The sequence below is a fragment of the Ilyonectria robusta genome (assembly GCF_021365365.1).
Source record: "Ilyonectria robusta strain PMI_751 chromosome Unknown BGZ61scaffold_61, whole genome shotgun sequence".
NCBI lineage: Eukaryota > Fungi > Ascomycota > Sordariomycetes > Hypocreales > Nectriaceae > Ilyonectria > Ilyonectria robusta.
This window is the reverse complement of record NW_025764495.1, coordinates 23,984-48,779: the sequence shown is the minus strand read 5'-3', so window position 1 is coordinate 48,779 and position 24,796 is coordinate 23,984. Positions and strand designations below refer to the sequence as shown.

At 48.9% G+C, this 24,796-nt stretch overlaps 9 protein-coding genes across 9 annotated transcripts; 5 read left to right on the top strand and 4 right to left on the bottom strand.

The window, feature by feature from the left end:
* Positions 1-258: 258 nt before the first annotated feature.
* BGZ61DRAFT_500543 (uncharacterized protein) lies at positions 259-1,689 on the top strand (the record flags this gene model as incomplete). Its single annotated transcript, XM_046251560.1, has 4 exons — positions 259-278; positions 342-514; positions 577-1,391; positions 1,444-1,689. The coding sequence occupies 4 exons, from the start codon at positions 259-261 to the stop codon at positions 1,687-1,689; spliced, it is 1,254 nt and encodes a 417-aa protein (XP_046094339.1).
* A 1,352-nt stretch (positions 1,690-3,041) lies between these two features.
* On the bottom strand, positions 3,042-5,917 carry BGZ61DRAFT_572862 (bacterial alpha-L-rhamnosidase-domain-containing protein; the record flags this gene model as incomplete). The annotated part of the gene is made up of 3 exons (XM_046256112.1): positions 3,042-4,137; positions 4,179-5,476; positions 5,534-5,917. The coding sequence occupies 3 exons, from the start codon at positions 5,915-5,917 to the stop codon at positions 3,042-3,044; spliced, it is 2,778 nt and encodes a 925-aa protein (XP_046094338.1).
* Positions 5,918-6,479: 562 nt separating this feature from the next.
* Positions 6,480-8,728, top strand: BGZ61DRAFT_572860 (general substrate transporter). Its single transcript, XM_046256111.1, has 4 exons — positions 6,480-6,805; positions 6,884-7,181; positions 7,236-7,560; positions 7,610-8,728. Exons 1-4 carry the CDS (start codon positions 6,599-6,601, stop codon positions 8,265-8,267), a joined length of 1,488 nt encoding a protein of 495 aa, XP_046094337.1. The 5' UTR covers positions 6,480-6,598; the 3' UTR covers positions 8,268-8,728.
* On the bottom strand, positions 8,568-9,719 carry BGZ61DRAFT_541404 (peptidase S8/S53 domain-containing protein; the record flags this gene model as incomplete). Its single annotated transcript, XM_046255044.1, has 2 exons — positions 8,568-9,533; positions 9,603-9,719. 2 exons carry the CDS (start codon positions 9,717-9,719, stop codon positions 8,568-8,570), a joined length of 1,083 nt encoding a protein of 360 aa, XP_046094336.1.
* Positions 9,528-11,575, bottom strand: BGZ61DRAFT_204234 (uncharacterized protein). The gene is made up of 2 exons (XM_046237946.1): positions 9,603-11,575; positions 9,528-9,533 (listed from the first exon to the last, which is right to left on the bottom strand). Exon 1 carries the CDS (start codon positions 11,481-11,483, stop codon positions 9,777-9,779), a length of 1,707 nt encoding a protein of 568 aa, XP_046094335.1. The 5' UTR covers positions 11,484-11,575; the 3' UTR covers positions 9,528-9,533; positions 9,603-9,776.
* BGZ61DRAFT_204239 (uncharacterized protein) lies at positions 11,576-12,510 on the bottom strand. Its single transcript, XM_046237947.1, has 3 exons — positions 12,302-12,510; positions 12,094-12,248; positions 11,576-12,018 (listed from the first exon to the last, which is right to left on the bottom strand). Exons 2-3 carry the CDS (start codon positions 12,160-12,162, stop codon positions 11,668-11,670), a joined length of 420 nt encoding a protein of 139 aa, XP_046094334.1. The 5' UTR covers positions 12,163-12,248; positions 12,302-12,510; the 3' UTR covers positions 11,576-11,667.
* A 2,530-nt stretch (positions 12,511-15,040) lies between these two features.
* BGZ61DRAFT_435058 (chaperonin 10-like protein) lies at positions 15,041-16,171 on the top strand (the record flags this gene model as incomplete). The annotated part of the gene is made up of 1 exon (XM_046243975.1): positions 15,041-16,171. The coding sequence occupies one exon, from the start codon at positions 15,041-15,043 to the stop codon at positions 16,169-16,171; it is 1,131 nt and encodes a 376-aa protein (XP_046094333.1).
* Positions 16,172-19,516: 3,345 nt separating this feature from the next.
* BGZ61DRAFT_467713 (uncharacterized protein) lies at positions 19,517-20,960 on the top strand. Its single transcript, XM_046247803.1, has 5 exons — positions 19,517-19,700; positions 19,766-20,141; positions 20,231-20,348; positions 20,415-20,479; positions 20,562-20,960. Exons 1-5 carry the CDS (start codon positions 19,557-19,559, stop codon positions 20,771-20,773), a joined length of 915 nt encoding a protein of 304 aa, XP_046094332.1. The 5' UTR covers positions 19,517-19,556; the 3' UTR covers positions 20,774-20,960.
* Positions 20,961-22,364: 1,404 nt separating this feature from the next.
* On the top strand, positions 22,365-23,364 carry BGZ61DRAFT_467711 (inosine triphosphate pyrophosphatase-like protein). Its single transcript, XM_046247802.1, has 6 exons — positions 22,365-22,557; positions 22,609-22,682; positions 22,737-22,881; positions 22,934-22,970; positions 23,029-23,062; positions 23,125-23,364. Exons 1-6 carry the CDS (start codon positions 22,387-22,389, stop codon positions 23,213-23,215), a joined length of 552 nt encoding a protein of 183 aa, XP_046094331.1. The 5' UTR covers positions 22,365-22,386; the 3' UTR covers positions 23,216-23,364.
* Positions 23,365-24,796: the final 1,432 nt, after the last annotated feature.

Sequence of the window (24,796 nt, the reverse complement as noted above, 5' to 3'; positions counted from 1 at the left end):
GATTGGATAAGGGACTCGGCGTGCTCTCAATGCCTGCAGCGGAATCTGTCTTGCTCGGCCGCCATTCCCGCATCCCAGTCTCCCACAGCCGCGCAACCTCTTCCCCCCATCATCTCAACTCGCTCTCGTGAAGAAGTCATACACTTGGTAGACTTGTACTTCCGATTCATTCATAACCAACCTCACAGTCTCTTCCATATGTCAACCTTCAAAGCCAGCGTCGTTGCGGGAACAGTCTCTCAGCCTGTCCTTTTGAGCATGATTGGCATGTCGGCACGGTATAATCGCCCGGCCAGCATTGGTTCTTGACGTTTGCCAGACTAGTGTTGACAAAGCTCCAGATTCGCAACACACCCTGACATACGGGCCCGCGGACCTATGTATTGTGCCAAAGCCAAGGCGGCGCTGAAGGACGATCTCGAGCACGTCTGCATTGAGAACATCCAGGCGTGTATCCTGGTGGGGAATAATTGCATGGGCGACTGCAACGCAGATGCCGAGTCGTTATACTTTGGTATATTTCTGATGGACCTGACCTGGGCCAGATGGGGAGCGTCGAACTAACTGCATCATCAGTGATTGCCATCCGCATGGCTCAAATACTCAATCTCGGAGCTCCCAGCGAAGCTGATGACGGAGTCACCCGCGAGACAAAGAGGCGGATCTTCTGGACCTGCTTCATCATCGACACATGGGCTAGCGGTGGCTCAAATTTGTCGCGACAGTTTGAATGGCAAGCGAAGGGGCCCCGAGTCCCAATGGATGAGGCTGTCTTCGCTCTGATGAAGCCGGGCGACCCAGACATCCCTGATGCAGAATGGCGACCCGGACTCTGGGGCCATATGGTAAGACTGGTCGAGATCTATGCTCAGATACAGCAGTTCCACAAGGAACTCGCCGAGATAGCTGAGTGGGACGAAGGTTGGATGGACGAGTCGGTTCAACGCCTTGAATCCCAACTTGCCGCTTTTGAGCAGCAAATTGGCCCCGAAATGGCATTTTCATTGGAAAACCTGGCAACATTCGTGAGTCGTGGCCTAGGCAGTGTCTTCATCGCCTTCCATCTCGGCCATCATCACTACTACACGCTGCTGTTCTACCAATACCTCGACCAGCGACGGCCGTCTACGAGGAACGGGAAGAAATACGCAGATCTGTGCAAGGTTCATGCGGCTATTATTTGTGATGTGCTGAAGGCATCGCGGGAGGTCCCTGGCGCAGACGCTCTGTACAACATTGTGGGCCACGTCACGATTGTATCATCATCGGTGCTGCTGCACACGTACCTGTTCGGAGAGCCCCATGAGCTTGAATACTCGAGAAACCGCCTCGAGTCAAATCTCGCATCGCTGGTACAGCTGCGCAGCTACTGGTCAAGCGTGGAGCTGATGGTATAGAGTCCGTTTGGGCGATATGGTGTATGTGTTTACTGACAGGTCGCAGATTAACCGATTGGTCGTGTTCCAGAAGAATTGCATCCTATCTCTCAGCAGAAACACGCATCGCTTCGACAAGTGGATGGTCAAGTTTCTCATTGCACATGCACTGGCACTCGAGGACAAGGTGGACGATCTGTGGCCCGACTTCGACCTGAGCCAGGCAGCTGGCAACGCCCATCTTGAGAGAAGTCGCATAACTCAATCGATGATCATGGGAATACAAAATTCGGATGCATTTGGACCAGGGTAGACTAACAGGTACGCGTGGAAGTGTCGACAGGGGCGAGATCATCTGGCGTTGGCGGATGGAATGTCTGGACCGGTTCACGTATGATACGCAACGAGCCTCGGCATCGATGTTGTCCCCAGTGATACGCAACTTGGCGGCAACGAGCGAGAACAGTTAGGAGCCAGCATCATTTGCTTCTACTTCATGGAGCAGCATCAACCCAATTGTACATGACGAGTGGTCTTTATTAGAATTTAGTGTTTGATGGCGTTGACAGAGTCGTCCTACGCCAACCTTGTAACCCAACATAACAACAATTCCACTGAATGATCAGTATTAAGCTGGCGCGGGCATTGGGCTGTCAGTCGGGTCTGGCCGAGTGTCTTACGAAGCGTCCCGGGAGCTCCAAGACTTCCCACGCACCATCTTGTGCCGGCGCCGAGTGTTGCAATATTCTGACTCAGGTCGTGATCAGCCATACAAATGACCACTGTGTTCTAGATCCCATTTGCCTGTGTCCCCGGCCTCCCCCTCCTGCGTCAGTCCCGCGTCTGGGTTGCGGGGAGAACGTGGAGAAATGAACCATATGGGAGAACACCACGAGGGGGTGGCGTTAGCTGAGGATCTCAGTCGTGTCTCCACCGCAGTGAGGCCGCGTAACCAATAGAACAAAAACAAAGCCGGTGGAGAATACCAATCAACCGCTTCAAAGCCGGCTGATGAAAACTTGGAGATGGGGTTCTGAGGCGGATCCGTACGGCCAACCAGACAGAAAGTTGGCCGGTTTGTATCACCAATCAACGATATTGAAAGCCGGCGCTAACTGTGACCCATGCCGGACCCCGGAAAGCCGGTCATCTGCAACTCCACCAGAACGAGTTTATTGCCCGGGACAGATATCGGGTTTTGAGGCTGGCTCGTATGTTGTCGGGTTGACCGAGGCCGAATCACTCAGGACCGCGACCACTTTTGTTTGCCGAGTAGGACAAAAATTTCGCAATACCCCCCAGTGAGCATGGGTCTAGATCAAGGGGGACCGGACCGGAGCCTCCAACCATTGGGGTCTCAGGTTGTGGACGCTACGAGAAACGGGCCAAGCGAGGTGACAACTGCCCCTAATATCTCGAGCATTTATTTGGGATGCTTCATTACGCCCTCGGTCTATTGACTGCCGAAGTTATTGTGTAACACACCAACGAAGCTTCGGATGTAGTCTCTAGGTGACCCCGGAACCACCGAGTCCATGCCGCAATTGACCGAGGAGCGGCCAGAAGCCGGTACGCCGTCACCACATGCTGCGTCTTTGCGAGGTCCAAATATATGAAGAGAAATAGTAGAGGCATCCTATTGTGATGCAGAGTAGACATGTCCATCTAAGCTGTAATCTCTAGTCTATATTGGCCCTGGAGCATTTCCAACGTCTTGCCCTTGAACCTCTGAGCCTCATCGACCGGCTGCCTCTGTATCTCTACCACACTTGTCTCGCTCGGAAGAACCAGCTCGCAGGTAGTCCCAGTCGGCACACTGACATCCACCACCGCCTTTCCATCCTGTCTCCCTCTACGGTCGAAGCAAACCGCTATCAGTCCATACGGCGACTCAACCTTGCCCTCCACGTAGTCCAACTCGGTCTTGAAGCACGGCCGCAGCCTCCACGTGCGGTACGCATCTGTCAACGGCTTCACGCCCAGCGCATAGTCGTAGAACCACTGGTAGATGGTGCCCAGCATATCATGGCACTTGGAGCGGCACTCGTCCTGCCAGAACTCCAGCAGGCTCGTCTCGCCGCGCCGCAGGAAGCGCATGTATGACGGGTGCTCTTCCTGGCGTATCATGTTGAACACAATATCTGGCCGATCTACATCTGGGTCGGCCAGCGTGTTCCACAGGTACTTGAGGCCGATCTCTCCCGCCCGCATCACGTGGCCTGAGTCTTCCGCGGCCGCGATGAAGGCTTGGATGATGTCGGCGCGATGTTCGGCGGGGATGAGCCCGTGCTGGAGGGCGACGGCTTGGGCTACCATTGTGCGGTCTTGCGTTCCAGGGGCGTCGCGAGATGTGTAGAACGCGTAGGGATACGTTGTCTTGTCCGTGATGAGGAGCTGCTGGTTGTAGACGGTGTATATACGCTCTGCCCACGAAGTAAATCTAGCCTCGTCACCTGCGTACCCGAGGTGCTTGGCCATGAGAGCCACGTTGCGCAGGCACTGATAGTAGATGGCCGTTTCGATGTTTGCCTGGTGATTTCCGTATGCAATGCTGTAGCCCCAGTCCCCAAGGCCGTGCTCAATGAGTCCGCCAAGTCGTTCTTTGTCTTGCATGTATTCCATGTACTGCACGCATGGCTTGTATATCTTTCTGAAGACACCTGTGCAGCCGTAGTAGTGCTTAATCTGTTCGGGGAGTAAGCACACGACACCGCCCCAGGTGATGGTGTCATGCATAGGGCCACACCTAACTCGTGTCAGTCTTAGAACAGTCACACCACGAAGGGCAGGTTCATCACTTACATGTATCTGACCAAGGGTGCCATAGTAGGAACCAACCCGGAGGGCTCCTGTGTGTCGATGATATCGTCTAGGATCTTGGAGTAGACAGCCTCCATGTCACGGACATACTGTGTGGCGGGAAAGAGTAGAGCCGACACCTCCAGCCACCCAAACTTTTCGATTTGTGGGCAGTCAGTGTGATAGCTGAAGATGTTTGAGCTGAAGGTCCAGTAGCAGGCGTTAATTAATGCGTTCACATCCTCTTTGTCAGTCTTCACGAAACCGAGTTGCGGAGCGCCAGACGAGACGTGGCGCGCAGTGAGTGAGTGGATGACAGGAAGGCCGTCTTCCCCATCCAGCGAGGCGCCTTCGATCTGGATGTATCGAGCACTCGTAAAGCTAAAGTCGGGCGTCCAAACCTCCTGCTCTCCCTGCCCTGCCAACGTAATATTCGAGTACACACCCGTTTCGAACTCCTTGAACAGAGGATCCGGCATAAGCACAAGGCCATCTTCACCGATCGTCTCGGAGTACTTGACGCGATACTCGGCCGCAGCGGGACCACTGGCTTCGACTCGTACCATGATGGATGCATTCTGACCAAGGTCGTACATGAGGACGCCAGGTTTGACCGTGCTCTGCTTAATGGGCACGAACGTGTTGTGCAAAATAACTGGATGCTGGCTCTGGTATCGCAACTTGCCTCTTGGTCCCGTGAGCGCCTTGGCCGGCTGCCAAGTAGCATCGTCAAAGCCTGGTGCGTCCCAGCCAACGGGATATGCCCGCCGGTCGTGGTTTTCAGAGGCGTAGATATTCGCCAGTGTGGTGGCGCTCTTACGGACCGTCCAGCTCGGGTCGGAGACGATACACTCGTGTGTGCCATCGTCGTAATGCGCATGGATCTCGGCAAAGAAGCACAGCTCGTTGCCGTAGCGGACGTACGTGTTGTCCTCGTACATGGGCCAGAAGAAGCGGTCCCCTTGGTCGCCTGCGTAGAAGCCGTTGCCGACGTGGGCACCAAAGGCGTTCTCCCCGTCCCAAATAGTATCCGTCACGTCGTACCCGACAAACTGTACTGTCCGGTGGTAGTTGGTCCAGCCTGGGTCCAGGACGTGGGACGAGGCCGGCTGACCGTTGACGGAAAGATTGAAATGGCCCAAGCCTGAGGCGAATATAATGACGCGCGACGGTTTGCGCTGGAAGGTAAGGCTTTTTCGGAGGTAGATAGGCTTGTCACCTCCATCACCAATCCATACGGCCTTCCAGCGGTTTGCCTCGTCCTCGAACCAAGTGCGAAAAATAAGACTGGAGTGCGGCATCTATGGAGCATCCGGTCAGTAAACTGAAAGTCGAGGCTCTGCGGATTTGAGTCTTACATATTTCTGGTTCATGCTATACGGCGGCAGGAGCCTGGAGGATCGAGGGTACGACGTGTAGAACTCGCTGACTGAGCTGGTCGCCTCGTTTCCATTCTGGTCCCAGACCGTCACGGTCCAGTAGTAGAATGTTGTCGACTTGAAGCCACTCTGCGACTTGCACAAGACGTTCCGCTGCTCGCGGCCTTCGACGCGGCCGGTATCGAAACAGATTCTTTGCTGACCATGCCCGTCGATGTCTTTGCTGTCCGACACCACTAGGCGGTATGCCACCTGGACAGCATGCTCATCGGCGAAGTGAAGCTTCCAGAACACGCGTAGCTCGTCAACGTCAAGACCGATGGTCTCACCAAAGCCGTGAATGCCACAACTGACGACTTCCATGGTGGCTGTTGGTGGCTATTGCTGTGTATTGCAGAATTGGAGTTGACGGTCGTGGCTCATGAGGGGTGTTGGTCTGGGTTCTGCTGTTGGTCTAGAGCTTTTGCACCGCGTTCGTTCTCGGGTCAACTTGGCCCGTTGGGCGGAGCAATACTACGGGTCTAGGTATCATGCAACTCGTGAGCTATTACCTGCCTCTGGCCTGATTTCCAAACAGAAGGACCGAGGACTCCAGTCGGTTGTCGACTCCAAATTACGGCGACGGTGTGGATGGGGGGGGAACTCCACATCCATCCGGAGCCAGGGGTTGTGGGCGTGTGTCTATCATTCCAAACGCACTCCAAACATGGGGAATGCATCATCCCCACGACTCCGAGTTTTACGCCGCGTGGACGAGGTCGCGACTCGGGCTGAATGATGCCGAGATCCTGGGGCAATTGGTGCTTTCTGCTCCCTTCTTACGCCGAGAGCTGAACCCAATCCTGACCGCTTGTCTCTGGTTCCGGGGAACGCCCCCTCAGCATCTGTCTAGTCGATCTCTCCGCATTGGAGTGGCAAGGCACATGTCTGGGGTAGCGTTATATAAACCTCCTGTGTCCCCAGATTCTGGAGTCGTATCCATCACTACCACCTGAGTCGTTCTCCCAGTTATCATAATTGGGCCCTGCTTAACTGACAGCAGCCATGCCCAAGGGTAATACCATCACCATCGCCTCGGCGGCCTTCCTAGCCGTGGGAGGTTTTCTTTTCGGCTACGACTCGGGCATCATCAGCTCTACCATCGCTCTGCCGCACTTCAAGGAATACTTCAACTCGCCCAGCGATGACACTGCGGGAGGCATCGTCAGCTCTTTCCAGGGCGGTGCTGTCCTGGGAACCATGATCAACATGGTGAGTTTCGCACTCCTCTCCATCGTCTAGTCCGCGTCGTTGCGTCCAGGTGCTGACTCTTGACTCGCTTCACGATAGGCCGTCGCCGATCTACTTGGTCGCAAGAGAACCATCTTCGCCGGATCCGTGGTTTCGCTCCTCGGTTCTGCCCTCCAGGCCGGCTCGACATCGATGGCCATGCTTATTGTCGGTCGATTCATTGGCGGCATGGCCGTCGGCATGCTCACCAGCACCATTCCCATGTACGCCTCGGAGCTTTCCACGCCCAAGTGGAGAGGCGCCCTCTCTGGTCTGCTTCAGTGGTTCCTCAGCTGGGGTTTCTTGGTGGCACAATGGCTCGGCTACGGCTGCTCGTTTTCTCACACAGCCTTCTCTTGTTAGTAACAGCCACGTGGGTCATGTATCATGTCATAGCTAACATTCTTCACAGGGCGATTCCCCCTTGCCTTCCAGTGCATCCCCGCCCTCATCCTCGTAACAGGTATCTGGTTCCTGCTGGAGTCACCACGTTGGCTCATGGAGAAGGATAGACACGAGGAGGCCCGTACAGTCCTTTCAAAGCTCCGCAACGGTGAAAACCCATCACGAATCGACCTCGAGTTCATCGAGATCCGCGACGTCATCGCCGCCGACCGAGAGATTGGCAAGGTGTCCGCCATGTCCATCCTCACCAAGTCCTCGTGGAGGAAGCGACTGTTGCTCGGATGTGGTGTGCAGGCATTTGGGCCGCTTTCTGGCATCAACGTCATCAACTAGTACGTGGTAAATTACGGCATTGTTGGACTCTTACTAACACTCTGCCAGCTACGGGCCTCGTATCTACGAAATCCTCGGCATCGACACGCAGACCTCCTTGATGATCATCGGTATCAGTGGTGCCCTCTCCATTGTCTACTGCACCATCGGCCTCTGGATGCTCGACAGAGTCGGCCGTGTTAAGCCGCTGATTGTCTCAGCCATGGGCCTTGCTGCCGCTCTCCTAGTCAATGCGGTTCAGGCGCAATATATTAACCCCGATAATGCCAACCAGTTGCGATCGATGGTCGCCATGAACTTCGTATTCAGCTTGTTCTACACCCCTCTTGGTATTATCTCGTGGGTCTACCCGGCTGAGATCTTCCCTGTCGAGGTGCGCGCTCTGGGAAATGCCATCACCACCTTCACCAACTGGGTAGTGAACCTCGTTTTCGCGCAGTTCTCCCCCAGTGCGCTGACAAAGATCGGCTTCCGCTACTTCTACGTCTTCTTCGTCTTCAACCTCATCGCCCTCCTCTGCTACTGGTTCTTCTACCCCGAGACTAGGGGTGTCACCCTGGAGCAAATGGATATGTTGTTCGGCGACCAGCTCGTTCCTCACGCCTTGGATGATCCAGAGGGTGCTATGGCTATGAAGAAGGATGCCACGTTATCGGCTCATGTTGAAGAGCATGTTGAAGAGCATGTTGAAGAGAAACAGGTTTGAATACCGTGGGTCCGCGTATGGAACTCGATAGCAGCTTGCTGCGAGGCTATGTCGCTTGCTTGAGAACACTCATTTGCATGCAAACAATCTTCAAGAGCGAGTGTAAAGGAGAGATATCAGTTATGTTCTGTAGTGGAGAATATCGAGACATTAACATTGCTACGACTTGGGTTGACTATTGCATTCACGCCCCTGATATACGCCTACCCGACTGAGATCTTCCCGTACTACCTCGCCCCTATATTTAACTTCTTTGTCAATCCCATCGCTATGAAAGCAATCTCATAGAAATCCTACATTCTATTTTGCTATATGAACGCCTGCATCTCTATTGTCATTTACTTCTGTATCCGGAAATAAAGGAGCAGTCACTCGGAAATCGCCGAGAGATTCAAAGAAGAGTCCTCGGCAACGCAAGCTATGGGCAAGGATGAGGAGGTCCAGAATACTGAGCATGTGGAGGTCGAGAAAAGAAGTGAATATGGTCTTGAATCGTGATCTATATTTATACTCGACGTTGGGTGAGAAGGCTCTCAAACTCCCGAGCCACCATGGTGTGACGCTTCGGCCCCTTCTTCTCGTCTGCGTCCCAACATTGACAATCTCAATCTTCCAAATCACGCACTGCTTGTCTCCCTGGAGCGTATAAGGTGGAGCCGGGGGAGAGCCGTCGATACTGATATCTTCGCCCCCGAAGCCGGCGTTCTCATCGGTGTCGGGGTTGGGGCCTTCCGTCTGTATGGGAACGACGTACACGTCGGTGACGACGACGACGGTGTTGGGGTCGGAGTTGGAGATGATCCCCATCAGCTGGTTCTTGACAAGGCGGTCCCAGACCCTGTTCACTTCGTAGTTGAGCCTCTCGTAGGACACGTAGATGGCCATGGCTCCGGCCACACAGGGGCAGGCCATGCTGGTACCGGACATCCATGCGTATTTTCTGTCCCCCTTGTAAGAGGAAGAAGTAATCGTGGTACCAGGCGCAATTATCTTGACTGCTTGGCCGTAGTTGTTGGATTTGGAAAGCTTGTAGTCGATGTCTAAAGATGCGACACAAACGCTTGATTCGGTATATATGCATGGTACGGTGTGAGCCGTACTTTCATGGGAATTGCCGGCCCCAACGGCAATGGGAATACCCGCGTCGAACGCTTCCTTCATGGCGCGTCTTAGGGCTTCCGAGTCCTCTATCGTCAACGACAAGTTGATGACAGAATCTTTCCAGCCCGGCATGGACTCGTCGTTGCCGTTCTTGAAATTTTTATGCTGCGAATATGGGACCAAGGGTTAGCAAGCTTCGGCACGAATACGATGGACTACTGGTACTCGACTCACCTCTGATGTTATGTCACTGATTGCTTGGGTGAGTCCTCCCCCAGTACCGGCACGGCAATTAGGTTCCTTGATGGCGCACATGACCTTTACGTTGACGATGGTTACCCAAGGGGCCATGCCTCCGCGCAAGCCGGCTACATGCATTCCGTGTCCACGGATATCATGTGTATCTCGTCACCACAATTTTGTGGCTTTGCACATCCTTATCCTCTCGTAGTGGTGCTCCACCGCTGTGTCCATCCATGCAAACGTTCGAAGCAGCACCAACAAATCATCCAAGCCGTCTACATTCAGGTCGCGGCAGAGCTTCTTGAACAGGGCCAGCATCTGTCCAGAAGAGGCTGTGTCTGACGTGATCAGCGCAACGCTGACGCACCACAGCAATAACGGCCCGGAAACGCCTCGATCCGCCAGTGATTGAATCTTGGGGCATAGTAATTGCAGAAGCGGCCCTCTCACCAAGGTTGACCGCGGAATTGGGAACGTGACGTGAGTGGCATGTAAATACAATGCAAGACGGCAGGTCAGGTAGAGTTCTCGGGATAGTTCAATGGCTTCTGCCGATTGGTCTGTACACTGCAGAATTTGGTCGGTGGTATCATTCTCGTCGGGCGTAGAGAAGAGGTGGTGGTGCACATAATTTCGACTATCACCCAGGAGGTCCAGAGCTTCTTCGCTACAGGGCTCCCTCGAGTAGTATTGTAGCACACACGATAGCTGTCCGATGTGGGAGAATGTCGTAACGAGCTTTCGCTGTACTGGGGGATCCATAAAGAGGAGCCCGTCAAAGCCAGATCCAGCGGTATCTTGAGCCAAGTGAAAACCATACGGCGCAAACAACAAAAGAGGGGGTTCCAAGACCAGTCTTTTGCCGTCAACGCCTAGACACGGATATATCGGTTTCTGGAGGGTATGTGCCGCATTCATGATGTCAGATAGGGAGAGCAGCCAAGCTAGTGCAAAGGTTTGAAGGACTTCGACTCCGCCCCATCTTCGGAGCAGGTCCTGTATGACGGTCCAATGCAGAGCGTGATAATCCCGACTACCGTAAATATGCAGAGCGTGCAGACGACAAAAAGGGGGGTTGAAAGGGCTCAGGTCGCGAGAAAGTCGTGTGCCATGCGTGTCGTTCACAGCAAGGAAGAGAATGCACATGATGATGCTGTCTATGGGCTTCGCACCAGTATGTGTGCTCACTTCTTTTCGCAGGCATTCCAGGGCTAGCCCTTTTAATCGGAATTGTTCCTTTGATCCAACTCGATGACCTGGGCTGCCGTAGGTCAGGCGGAGAACATCCTGGTGGTATGACGCTGACCAGAGCACCGCGTATAGCTTCACCTTGTCGTCGAACGGGAATGCCCACAACTGATAGCACTTGGATGTATACCCTAATGGGCGGAAATTTGGCCAGATTGCGGTGCTTGCGAAATTCAAGATATCCTGCACTCTCAGCCGAGAGGTCGTATCGTCAATTGGGATCATGGGGTCGAAGCTGCCGGATCCTATATCCCACACTTGCGTGGCGGGAGCTTGGGTGTGGCGAGGTTGGGGTTTCCCACAGAAAGAACATAGCTGGCCTTGTCCTAGTCTTCCGGACTCAGGCGCCTTCGGCTTGATCGCTTGGTATCCAGTGTTTCGCGGTTCTGAGTAGGATTGCGCTGCCAAGGGAGAAGGCTCATCGGAGCAGGTGCACTGAGTGTTCCTTTCACCCTTCTTCAGTGCTTCCAGTTCGGCCGCCGCATCGTGCCTTTGCTGAAGCTTCTTTTTGCGATGTGCTTGCTGAAGAAGCTTGGATCGAACCGGACCTTTCTTGTCTGTCAGCGACGGTCCCCCGACGAAGATAAACTGGTCCTCTTGTCCTTTTTTCGGCTGCGACTGCATTTGGTGCTAAATCCGACCACCTCGGGAGAAAACGTAGGTTTGGGCGCAGGGGGCGTTCGACACTGAAGCAGGAGCAGCGTTTCCTCCCGCGAGAAGCGACCAAGGGATGCAATCGCGAAAAGTGGGTGTGAAAATTGATATCGGCTATCCTCCGTGCCCAAAAATGAAAGCATAGGGTAGATAACTAGCCCGAGTCGTGGGGCGGGGGAAGATCGACCAAGTCCGCCCAACAGCTCCGGACATCGAAAAATCCCGCATCCTCCACGGCTTTGGACGGTGACTGGGAGCCTCGGAGGAGCAGTTGCAGGACGGTCGTCATCAGGCCCTGTTGTTGACGATGGTCCTTGGCCTCGGAGCGCAGTGCCTCGTTCTCCATGAGGAGCCGGGAGACTTCGGCGATGCTCTTGGCGTGTTGATCACAAAGCGCCTGGCACTCTGCGCGAAGGTCGTCCGTCTTTTGCTGGAGCGTCTTGTGCAACTGATCCTTGCGAGTACGGAACCGGCGTTGCGCTTCCCTGTTCTGCACTCGGCGTTTCTATTGTCCGTACGGTATTAGCACACGGAGACGTAGACGTAGACCTCGACAGACAGGACACGTACATTCACGTACATTCTTAGCGGTTCGGATCATGGCCGTGCTCCGGTTACGATCCAGGCCCTCTTGTGATAGGTCATCCATTGGTGGTGTTGGCAGTCCCGCCACTGGCTCCCCCCTAACGCTACCATCGCACTCGGATCGCGCCCCAGATAGCCCGTGTATTCATCCTTGCACAATTCCATCAGTATGCGATTTGTGATGTCGGGTTGTAGAAGCTTACCGATCTATGGATAATCCCCAAGGGCGTGGTGGGCTCTCCCCTCCAAGCATGTAAGTTGAGTAGAAAGGGCTTGTGGCGGGACTTTGCCAGGTCAATCGTGGTTCGTACGGCATACCTGAAGCAGACTCCATTAGGGGGGCAAGGAGATACAGAGAAAGAAAGATAAGTTGAAAGAGGAAAATAAAACGCCTGCAATAAAAGATTATTTCTCAAGTTTGCAATCGGACTAGTATCAGTCCCCCTCCCCCCGAGGGAATCTTCTCATATTTAAATCTCTGAAGCTCATCTTACCAACTTATGAGCTCGCTCGGCAGGATCTCGCACTGGGCTAAGTTGACCAATTAGAGCACGGCCCAGCACCTCCGAATGCGTTCTAGCCTACATTAATCAGCAGAGAGTTTCTTACCAACCGTGCTCTAACCCATATCCAGTTTATTTTATCTGACAGAGGCTCCATTCATTCATTGCCCACTCAATTATGTCACTTTCTCACGAGAGGCAAGCTATTTAATCATCTTATTACTATACATATTATCGTTAATATCGGAATTATCTGAGGCTTGCCCCCGGGACTTTTACCTACGCTCTTTGGGAGCGCGTTTGTGTCTCGCACCACACCACCAGCATGGTCACCGCTACTATTAAGAGGCATCTCCCAATCTCCAACCCTTGTAACGTTTAACTTTATCCGCTAGACTCCCCTGGAATAAGTTGAGCTTGCGCATACGAACCGTAACGCCTCGCGACAGCCACTTATTCGATGCATACGCTGCCCGTTGCTATCACATGAAAGTGGTGTTGTATGCGATCTCTATCATAGGAGGTTAAGGCGACGTAGTCGACGAAGACTGAGCACTATGGAATTGCACAACGGCCCGCGACACCAGCGTCTGGCCAAGTACTTGTCCGCGGCCTCAGTGTGGGCGCCCCACTATAGCGGCGTCCGGCCATGCGAATCTTTGCCGGGACATAACTTACGGCCAGTTTAATTAGATATGTATTCACTGCCAACATCGGACTGCCAAAAGACTCTGATGAGGCCGAGCATTTGAAATTTATGAACTTGTGCATACTTAGTGAGATCTTCTAAATCAAACTTACATCATACAGCCGCGCAGGCCATCAGGGATAGGTCTTCTGGGCGCTCACCGAGGCACCAGCACATGGGGGATGTCACGGCATCGGATACCTCCGTCAAAGCACTCGACGCACAAGTAAAAACCCCTGCTGTCACACACTCTGCAAGAATACCCACAGCCTTCCCCGATGCTCAGTGTACAGGTGTCGCACCAATCGGATTCAGGATCAAACGGAATAGAGGTGGCATTGACAGGAGCAAGGTCGTCAGGAACAGGACTGCCAGTCTTTTCGGCATGCTGCAGTAGGAGCTGAAGGACTCGAAGATTGCCAGTGCGCCGCGCCCACCAGAAGAGACTCTGGCCAAAACCGTCTTGGCCCTCAACGGTCATGCCTCCGGCCGCGAGTAAAAGCTTTGCTCATTAATTATCAGCAGCCCCCGGCGAGGCTATGGCAATCGTCATCATCACACATATAACTTTAAGAGTCCTAGCAATACCAGCTGCAATACGTCTCAGGGGCATTTTATTGACTATGCTATCTTTCTGGGAAAGTCGTCAGTCGAAGGAGGCTGTCCTGTAGGACAGTGCACTTCTCATCCCTACTTTAGGTCTGATTGAGATTTGAACGATAGGCTTCATGCAGGAGCGGCTACTGCGGATATTCTCAAGTCCAACAAGCAGATACGTTTGTATAGTCTATATGATACCGGAATCTGTTGGGCAGATGCCGTTAAGAAAAAGACAAGTTTAGGCCGGTATGAGACCAAAGTCCTATGTAGGTTAGAGACTGTTAAGAGCCCTCGCTAGAACTTGGCAGCAGGCTTGGACGAACACAAGCAAAGAAAAAAAGTGGCGATGAGCGACTCCTTCGTTATTATTGAGCCTCGGAACCAAGCTGGAGGACCCCTGACCCTGCCTCCGCGCCTTAGACTAATTCGGGCATAGGGAGTCCTAAATCATCTCCGCAACTTAGACTAATTCGGACATGAGTCCGCAAGTTTACATGACGCTTCCACCGGTCTAGTAGAGTTTCAAACCCAACTACTACAAGTCCCCGCAACGAGCTAGTTTATATAACCTTTGATTAATACAAAAATAACTCTCTTAAGATATATAACTTGTGCTTGTATATATAGAAATCTATATATCTATCAGGAAATATAAGTTACAGATTAATCTAACCACATATAGTCTGATACAGCTTTAGGATTATTAAAGAAAATATCTAACTGATACTTCTCTGTCTACTCTCTTAACAATAGCACATCATTTAGGTGTTGGCTATTGACCTTTTCCGCCGCTAAAGAAGTGAGTCGGCACTTAACGGACACTGAGGCTACCGGTCCGCGGACTTGCTACCAGTCCGCGGGCTTATATGCGGACTTGTATGCGGACTTTTAAAATAAGTTGCGGACGAGTGGAGCTGTATTGACTCAGTAAACCAGCTAGACCTCAGAAACTCCGCAGAGACCGTCTTGGCAAACACGGTGCCTGTGCTCCACAAATACGATTTCCCCCCAGCCCGAACATCCAGCTCGCAAATATAAGATATCTCGATACCTATAAATTCATCAACCTCCAGATCTTCGAGACCGAGAATTTCCCTCGTGCAACACACTCTTATGCCAACCTAAGAACAACCCCAATAACTTCAATCAAGATGGCATTCGACATTCCAGCGCAACAACAAGCCTTAGTTCTCTCCAAGGTCGGAGAACCGATGACCCTCGAGGTACGACCTGTGCCCAAAGCGGGTCCTGGCAGTATTGTCATCCGCGTCCTAGCAGCATCCGTCCGAGCCAATACACCACATGTTTACCGAAACCCGGAAAGTGGGCACCCTTTGCCTCTTCCATTCGTGCCTGGTTTTATGGCTATTGGGAGGATCATCGAAGTTGGACCTGACGCAACGAAATTGAAGCCCGGCCAACTGGTGATTTTTAACCCTTATATTGTGGGCCGGGACAATTCGGATTCGCTCTACGTTTCTGGCCTCATGGAGTGGTTCACTGAAGGTAGTAACATTCTCTCGCGTGGGGAGTGGCGAGACTCAACCTATGCGGAATACGCCAAGTTACCACTTGAAAGCTGCCATCCGCTCGACGAACAGCGTCTTCTCGGAGGCCTAAAGGATGGGGGCTTAGGGTATACACTAGAGGATCTCACCCACCTCTTCAGTATGCTTATACCATTCAGCGGGCTCACGGAAATCGACATCAAGGCCGGAGATACCGTCATTATTGCCCCTGCCACAGGGCGGTATGGCAGTGCTGCTGTTCACGCTGCCTTGGCTATGGGAGCCTGTGTTATCGCCATTGGCCGGAATGCCACTGTTCTTTCACAACTGAACACTATCAGCCCGCGGCTCAAGACGGTACAAACCACGCAAGACATTGGCAAGGATACAAATGCATTGCGCTCTGCAGCTCCTGGGGGTGTGGATGCATTCTGGGATATGTCGCCAGCAGCAGCTGGGGCTTCAACACATTTCCGCACTTGCCTAAATGTTCTAAAGAGCGGGGCACGAATAAGTCTTATGGGAAGCGTTGTGTCTGGGTTCAGCTTTAGCTATATGGACATACTGATGGGTGGGTTCACTATCAAAGGCTCACGAATGTGTACCCAGGAGCAGACAATGAGGCTTCTCAGACTAGTTGAGTTAGGTGTGTTGCAACTGGGAACAAAGGCAGGAATGGGGCCTGTTAAAACTTTCCAGCTTGTGCAATGGGAAGAGGCGCTGAATGCAGCTGCTGAGAGAACTGAGCCTGGCGAGATAGTTATTACCCCTTAGTCTATTCTTAGAATGAGTTGCGAACTAACACAATAGAAATTATGCAAATATTATCCTGGTGAAGACCTAAAGAATAGGTCAGAACTCTTATATTTTGACTTGAATAGTATCTGTGTAACTATACTAATTCCTCCCTAAGCTAGTTGTAAGGGGACAGATCCGTTATGTCACGGCCCAGGTTGGTACCAGGTTATCACAACCAGCAGAACTATTGCGCCCTACCTTTACTATTACCAAACTGTGACCTGTATTGCTCACTACGACGTTCTGATATTCTCGCTTATAAATTACACACCTTGGACCCACCCTAGACCCCTAGGATAAGCCCGACCGTCACAGCGCCGTTGCTGAATATGATGGAGAGAAAGCAGGGAGAGGAGGTACTGCAGGAGATAAGAATCATTAAGCGGGAGATGGGATTATTTAATGGCATGCGGTGTGACGCAGGTCCTGCGAGTGGAAGATAAGTGTCGAATGGCGTGTCCTTTGCGAGTATACTCGACGACACATGATATCAAGCACATACGATAACAGCTCTTGGAAACTACAGCGTCCCGCCAAGTTCCCTCATACATGTCAATAACTTCTAGTCCTAGTGACCTGTGCCTTGCGTACAGAATCAGAGGTCTAAAAGTCTACTAAATGAGAATTATATACATATACAGGCTATCTTCACCCTTGGCCCCCTATTCTTGTGCCCACTCCCTTTTGTCTCATTTTCTCACTCAAGAAATATATTTTTAGTAATCGCCTCAGATAACTAAGCATAACAACCAGGCACAAAAGCCGGATCAACACCCCTGGATATATCTGTAGTATTAGACGTGGTATTTACTCCTATTGCCAATATATTTGCAGCAGATCCGTAGTGCTTAAAGGACCGCACGCTGCCAGCACGTGGGGTGCCCCGCGTAACAAAAGTCGCGATCCAGCTCTGTAGGATACCTGCGATGTTAATCTCGGCCGGCGTTATTAGTGGGGGAGTAATACCGCCCACCCTGGTCTCCGGGCTGTTGTAAAATATATAAGGAACGTTCTGTATGTATATACCCAGTAGGGTAGCGAAAATATAGTTATATATACAGTTTTGCAATTTCTATAATAATATCAGCAAGTTATATATAAAGAATAACTTCTTGAAGGTAATAAGGCTATACTTAAATTAGCTTATATATCTATATAAGCTATTAAATACCTTTAGGTAAAGTATCTCTTTAATATATAAGATACTGGTATTTGAGATTCTGAGTATTATATTATAGATATATATTAAGTAGGCAGCTAATAATTTAACTGCTGGATTTAAGAAGAGGATGCCTTTATATAAATTTATATTAATAATATAATAGGCAGTTAGAGATGCTTGAGCTAGCTGGTTGCTAGTGGGGATATCTCTAGAGTGGCCCGGATAAGGTTAAAAGAGGAGGTCAGTACTGTTACAGGGGAAAATTATCGTCTTTTCATTTATCAGAGATTCTTCCTGGAAGTCTAAGAGACCGGAAAGGCTCGAGGCTGCTAGGAAGTCTATTAATTGATTGCCTTTATTTTTAAGAGATTCATTTAAGTCTATTCTTGCTGTTACTACATTCCCTGTTCAACCTCCGTCTTTAACCTCCCTCAGATATCGGGCTGCTGCTGTTGAATTGGAGGCATGGAACACCAGGGCTCCAGGGTGTCACGTGAGGAATAAGGGACCTATTCGGGCAGGGCTCGCCGAGCCCCCTGCCGGCTAGTCCGTACTAGGAAGCAAGGGAAAACTAGTCCCCCCTGACCGTAAGGGGCAGGGCACACACGTAACAGCTACACACACAATACACATACGCGTTCGAGGTCATTAAGTGGTCATTGAAGCTATCCAACAGCTGCAGGCCCTATTAATGCCTTGCCAGCAAACTTTCCTGCAACCGACCCGATATTCTATCTTATAAGATGCTTCCCTATGTGGAGATATAAGCCTCAGATTGATCCGATCTTATACGCGTAATCTGGTGCAGCTTCGGGCTGATCGGCCAAGACGCCTGTGCGACAACTCTCTGTGCATTTCCCCTAGGGTAAGTTAATGAGTTGGGTGTTGTTTTCCGTCCCTTCCTGCTGCTAAATTAAGTATAGAGTTTCCTTACTCTTTCCTTCGACTTTCCTTTTATAGAAAGGCGCAGTCTTGGAAACGTATTGCGCTGGCCCGATCATGATGCCCAGAGGACTCAGTGTAGCAGTAAGTGTAACCCAAGCAATCCACCATCGTCGTGTTGTGATACCCCCCAAGCATCGCATCAACCTAGCCACCCATCAGAAAACGCCTTCACCATAGGTTCTACGGAAAAAATGCTACTTCTAGGAGCTTCACAGCTTAATGGAAACACTCCCCGCGCAAGATGACCCTAGGAGTCTATTATTCCGTCATTTTGACTTGCGACCCGACGGTAAAGTTTTGACCAGCTGTGGGGTAGCAGCGACGTCGTGTTGAACCCACCTTAGGGCCAAGACCTGACCCATAAGGGTAGCAAGCCCTGGAGCGGACCTAGAAGTGGGGGAGACCAGCGGAGCCGGGAACGCGGCCACTGTCATTTATAGGGGACCGCACTGCTAGCTACTGCTCAATACCACCTTTGTATCTCACTGTATAGGACCCTTTGTGAACGACCTTCAAAACGTCGTCCTCTTTCGGCTGACACTCTTTTATTTCTGTAGCTCAGGCTCCGACCTATTGAAAAAAGCTGCTTAGCTAAGTTTCTCTGTCTCTGCGCTATATCTAATTGAATTAATCGTGAGCCAAGACTTTTAAAGTGGGACCGCGCTATACCCTTTTGAATTAATCGTAAGCCAAGACTTTCCACTGAGGAGAGAAAAATATGGGACTATGCTCATTCAGTTGCGTTTCTCCTGCTCTATTATATATCTCACTTTTGTTCTGTTTCGAATAACTTTTGTCCTCCGAACTCACGCGGGAACCCTAACCTCCATATTTTGATATGATCCGGGTGAATGCGTTGGCTTCAGCAGACATCGCGGTCTTCGTCTTTTTGGATCGAATAGGTGTATGGATCGTAGCGCAGATAGCTTTTTCGAGCACCGTGAGACTCTTAATTGATAGATCCGTCATGGACAATTCGATCATATCGATAGTCTACTATAGGGATGTTCTTGGGGCAAAAGATTGATCATTGTATTGAACTCTGGTGCTTCCCGCGAAAGAGGGGTATTTACGTCATGTCTCGTCACCCTTCCTGACTAAGGTCAGGATATCAATCTAGCGGAGGTTTCGTAATACAGGGTCACAATCCAACATATGTACCCCATTAATAATCAATGTGGGAAATTTAACTACTTTTAACCTTGGTTGGAAAACGCCCAGTTGAACAAGCCACAAGACATCTCAAGAAAACCTATGGAGGGCGAGGCACCGTGGGCGTTAGGTGTTATGTGGACCTTGACATCCATAACTCTCATCTTCGCCATCCTTAGATTGTACACGCGTGTCGTCATTGTCAAAACCTTTCGTGTCGACGACTTTATGTACAATATTGCCTTTGTGAGTCGAGTCCGCCCTGAACTCCATCGCTGCAAAATAGTCATTTGCTCATTGAGTCTGTCTAGTTTCTCCTACTTCTATACACAGTTTTTATACAATTGTCGGCAAACTATGGCTTCGGCCAGAACATGTTCGAGATTAAAGACGTTGAGAATGCGGTTCGGGCAGTCCTGCTCGAGGTAATCGGGCAAACCTTTGCTATTATTGGTATGGCAGCCGCGAAGTGGTCTCTCGGTCTTTTTCTCTTGCGCCTTGTCGACGTCAACATGATATGGCACAGGATGGCAATCTGGGCTGTCATGGTAGGTCTTATGTTGACTTCCATCTCGGTCGTCTTCATCTATTGGCTGCAATGTACTCCGCCCGCGTACCTCTGGGATCGCCAAATTCGGGGGGGCTTCTGCCACATTAATTCCGTGCCGGCTGCTTTCACACTTTCCAGTACGTATGTGCCTACCGAGGAAGTCGGAATTACCACGATGGGACAGTCGAAGGTTTCTTGTTTAATTGCTAACATGATGTCCATCAAGTTTTCTGTATCTTCGTCGACTTCTTCTTCGCCATTTTCCCCTGGATATTACTCTGGAACCTTAGCATGGACAAGAGGGAAAAGTTTATTATTATGGGCAGTATGAGTCTCGGCGTCTTGTAGGTCACGATTCCCTTCTTAACCAGGCTTGTCGTTATTGCTATGCTGACTTACGCACAACATAGTGCCGGCGCCTGCGGTATCAAGAGGACAATGGAGTTACCCAACTTGACCAAGCAGAATTACCTAAGTGCGTAGTTCCTTATTATCACTGGCTGATTGAGGCACAAAAGTGGCCGAGAAGCATTACTGACCAACCCACCTATGAGCAGAGGAAACCGTCAGCGCGATCGTTTGGTCTGCCGCCGAGATCGCCGTAACATTGATATGTATTGGTATTCCGGTCTGCCGGCCACTCTACAAGCGTATCTGCCAGAAGCTGACGTCCAACGTTGCCGGCAGCTCCACAAACCCTCCCAGCGCCGTGGTCTTGGCGGTACGCACTGTTGGCGGCCGTGTGGTAGTCAGACACCCAAGACAGTGATGCTCTGCGTTGGCTGGATAGTTGATAATTAATTTCGGTAAGGAAAAAAAGGGATACTAAGATTACCTGGTAGGTTGAGTAGTCCTTACGCCCCCACCTCTCTAGAAAAGAGGTGGCATCAAAATCCGTAGATATATACAAATTGTATGTCTTACTACTAATGTACTAATATATTTTAATATTATAATATTATTCAATTTAATTAAAAAATATTATTATATAACATATATAATCCCTCGATAAGGGAACCTAGTGTTTGAATTTACTGCATTTTCGTTGCGCGCACGTCACAGTTGCCGAGGCCCAAGTTTTGGGTTTCAAGCTGCTTTTTTCTTCTCTGCCGGAATCCTATCTAACTTTTTCAACCCAGTCTAACCTTGATAAATACACTGAAAACTCCCACGACCCGACCTCTAGAACGCCCCGAGATCCCCAACGCCGATGATGACCCGTTTAAGTCATTCAAATCCCCCCTCTAGCCAGCACCCTATGTGGCTAGCATCCGTACCAACCTAATGCAACACAACAGCTCCTGGAACTAGGGGTCGTATTGGGCCCCGGTAATATCCTAGAGGAAGACTTGACTCCTTGGATTGGGATTGTTAATATTTTCGGCTAAGTTGTAAAGTATAGCTATTTCTATTTAGATATATAGAATAAGATTATAAATAAGAATTTAATTTTTTTACTTATTAATTCTAATTTTATTATTAAGAAGTAAATAATATTTAAAAATAGCTAATATAATCTATTAGCTTTTATTTAAATATTATAAATAGTATAGTAATAGCTTAAATAGATTTTTTTTTTAAAAAAGCTTAAGAGGAAATTTAGCTTCTATCTTTCTAATTTATCTTTTAGATTCTAAGAGAATTTAAGATTATATTAAAATTAGGATTTATAATATAGATATAATAGGTTATTTCTAGAAAAAGCTACTTAAGTGAAATTTGCTATATTAAAAATTAGTTATAATAGGATAAGTATTAAAAGGGAAGTTAGTCTCTTAATAATAGGAGATATTAGTCTCTCTTATATTCTATTACTTAGAATAAGGTTACTATCTTAAGGTTATTAACTGTAGATAGTAAGGTTATTAATTGCAGATAATAGGGTTGAAGTTAGAGGGGTTAAATAGAAGCTTTAGGCAGAGACTAGTAGGTAATAATCTTATTATTTAGCTACTATTTCTTCTAGTGCTGGGTAAAATACTTATTATTTATTCCTACTATTTAAGATTACTATATAGCTTTGATCTATCTGATGATATTAAGTAAAGCTAAAAAAACCAAATAACGTATATAATAAGCAAGCGGCGCAAACAAGCAAGACCAAAATGCAAATAACTAGATCAACTTCAAGCGTCTCTTTCTTCCGTCTCACTACTTACTTTCCAGAGAAGTTTCCCTGTATATTTGTGAGCGATATACACTCTTCACAGAACCTTGGGCGCACAGAGTATCTTGTATTTAAATCAGAGATGCAGGACATCGGCAGAACCTGCCGATTGTCGGATAATTAATTCTGCCGGGGCCGGATATGACGGATGCAGCATTAGGAAAAAATGCCTCATCTGGCATCTATCTCGATACGAGACACTTCTTAATACCACAATGGCGCCAAAACAACTCAATTTTATCACAGGAAACAAGAACAAGCTCTCGGTAGTAAAGGCGATCCTAGGCGATACGGTCAGCCTGCAGAGTCAGTCGTTGGATTTGGTGGAAATCCAAGGGACAATCGAGGAGATTTCAGTGGATAAATGCCGAAGAGCTGCAGATGCTGTTCGTCTTCCGATCTGACAGTCCTTTGAAACTGCAGCTGATAGTTTGTAGATTAAAGGCCCGGTGCTAGTTGAAGATACATGCTTATGCTTTCATGCATTGAAAGAGCTTCCGGGTCCGTATATGTATGTAGGGCATACCTTGTTAATAGCTTGAATTTACTAATCTATGTTCTATAGCAAGTGGTTCTTTGCAAAGCTTGGGCACGAAGGACTTAACAATCTTCTCGCCGCGTACCCTGATAAGTCTGCCCAAGCAGTATGCACGTTTGCTTACTGCGAAGGACCTGGCCATGAACCCGTCATCTTCCAAGGTCGCATTGATGTAAGTTCTCACCGCCATCTTCTATTTCCCTTCCTCTGTCTGACCAAAATAGGGCAAGATAGTATCAGCAAGAGGTCCAACAAATTTCGGTAAGATATGGAATCTTGCATTTTTATTTTACTTTTACCAGATGCTCAATCTTTACAGGCTGGGATCCGATATTCGAGTACAAGGGGCAGACGTATGTCATGAAAATTACCCTGCTCTCACACACTCTAAAAGGCTAACTTTGCAATACATCAGATATGCCGAGATGGACGAGGCAGAAAAAAACAAGATCTCACATACTTCACGAGCATTGGATAAGCTGAAGAGGTGGCTGGAAGAATCGTAGATGTCATACATATAACTGATATATATCGAAAATTTGGAAACTTAATTATCTAGAGAGGTACAGAGGTTAGGCTTCCGGTCTCGGGTTGGGAACACGGATTACGGAGTGGCGAGGTACCCAATTAAATAGACAGACTCTATTGATACGCACCCAACTCTCAATTTAGGCGCACCCCCCCTTCCCCCACATTCAGCCACAATGCCTCCGACATCGCCCCGTGAGCTATATCTCCGGCATTTCCAACAATGCGGCCCACAACCATAGAAAATAAGACAAGACTAGTCCTAACTTAATTGTAGCTACCTTTGGTGCTAAGGCAGTATTGAACTACCTTGATTGTTAAATTCCTCCCCGGGTAACTTCCTAATCTGTTGTAACAGTAATGCTATTCCAACTTTTTCTTTTCCTATTTTCTTTCCAGGCGACGACTCTCTTATTTCCGGGTTTTCTTCTACTTCAAGAGTAATATACCGCTTAATTAGCTTATTTGTATCTTTCTATCTTTTTACCTATTAACAAGCAGCTTAAGTTATTACTAAAATAGTAACTTTACGCTATTTTTACTGAGGTTATTAGTTATATAAGTTAGCTATATCTTCCTTATTAAGAGTTAATTCTAGTTTAAACTGGGAGTAATTTTAATATACTAACCTCTATATACTACTTTATATTAAGCTTTAAGAGGCAAATTCTTATTCTGGAATTGTATATTTATTGCTAAATAGTTTGCTATTTTATAGTTAACTCTTAGATATCTCTATTAGAGGATGTTTTATTTAAAGAAGAGGATTGTTAATATCTTGTAATTATTTAATATAATAAAATAGATTTAAGTCTTTTTTCTTTAGTAGTTTATTTTAAAAAGCTAACTTTAAGAGTCTATAAGTATAAGATAAGCTATCTGAGTTTTTATAGAGCCTGTATAAGATAGTAATATTTTCTTAAAGACCTTATTTAATTTTATAAGCCTGTGGATTTTATAAGCTGATTTAATATCTAATAAGTAATAATTAAGAATAACTAGCTAAGCTATTCTCTTTTTAAAAACTGGTTTTAAATAGTAATATTTACCTGCTATATTTTATCTTTATATAGCTGATATTTATTATCTATCTAACTAGCTATTACTACTTTAATATTAGAGAGATTAGACTAAAGAAATAGATAGTAGGTTTTTAGAGAATAATAATTTAATTTAGCAGGTACTGTAGTAGTTGTGATGAATTCTTGGGCCCGCTCATGTAGCCACTACAGTATAGTTACTCAGATCGCTTATTGAAACTACCATCGACCCTCCAACCCCTTTTACCACTGAATGCACCGACTCCCGTGAATTCTATTGTCGATGACTTTCCCGTCTTTTCGCACATGTGGCTAGAGGTGATGACTAGAGTCTGCTGTCAAGACCACAAACGGTGAGACTGTTTTTATTTATACGCCTGAGATGCGGCTAGGAACGTTCACCGGGGAGTTACAATATACAGAGCTGGACTGGGCTGTTATAACGAGAGTTCCCGCCGTGACCCTGATTGGTAGAGAGTCAGATTTGGGGCAATCAGGTGAAACGAATGATGAGAAGAA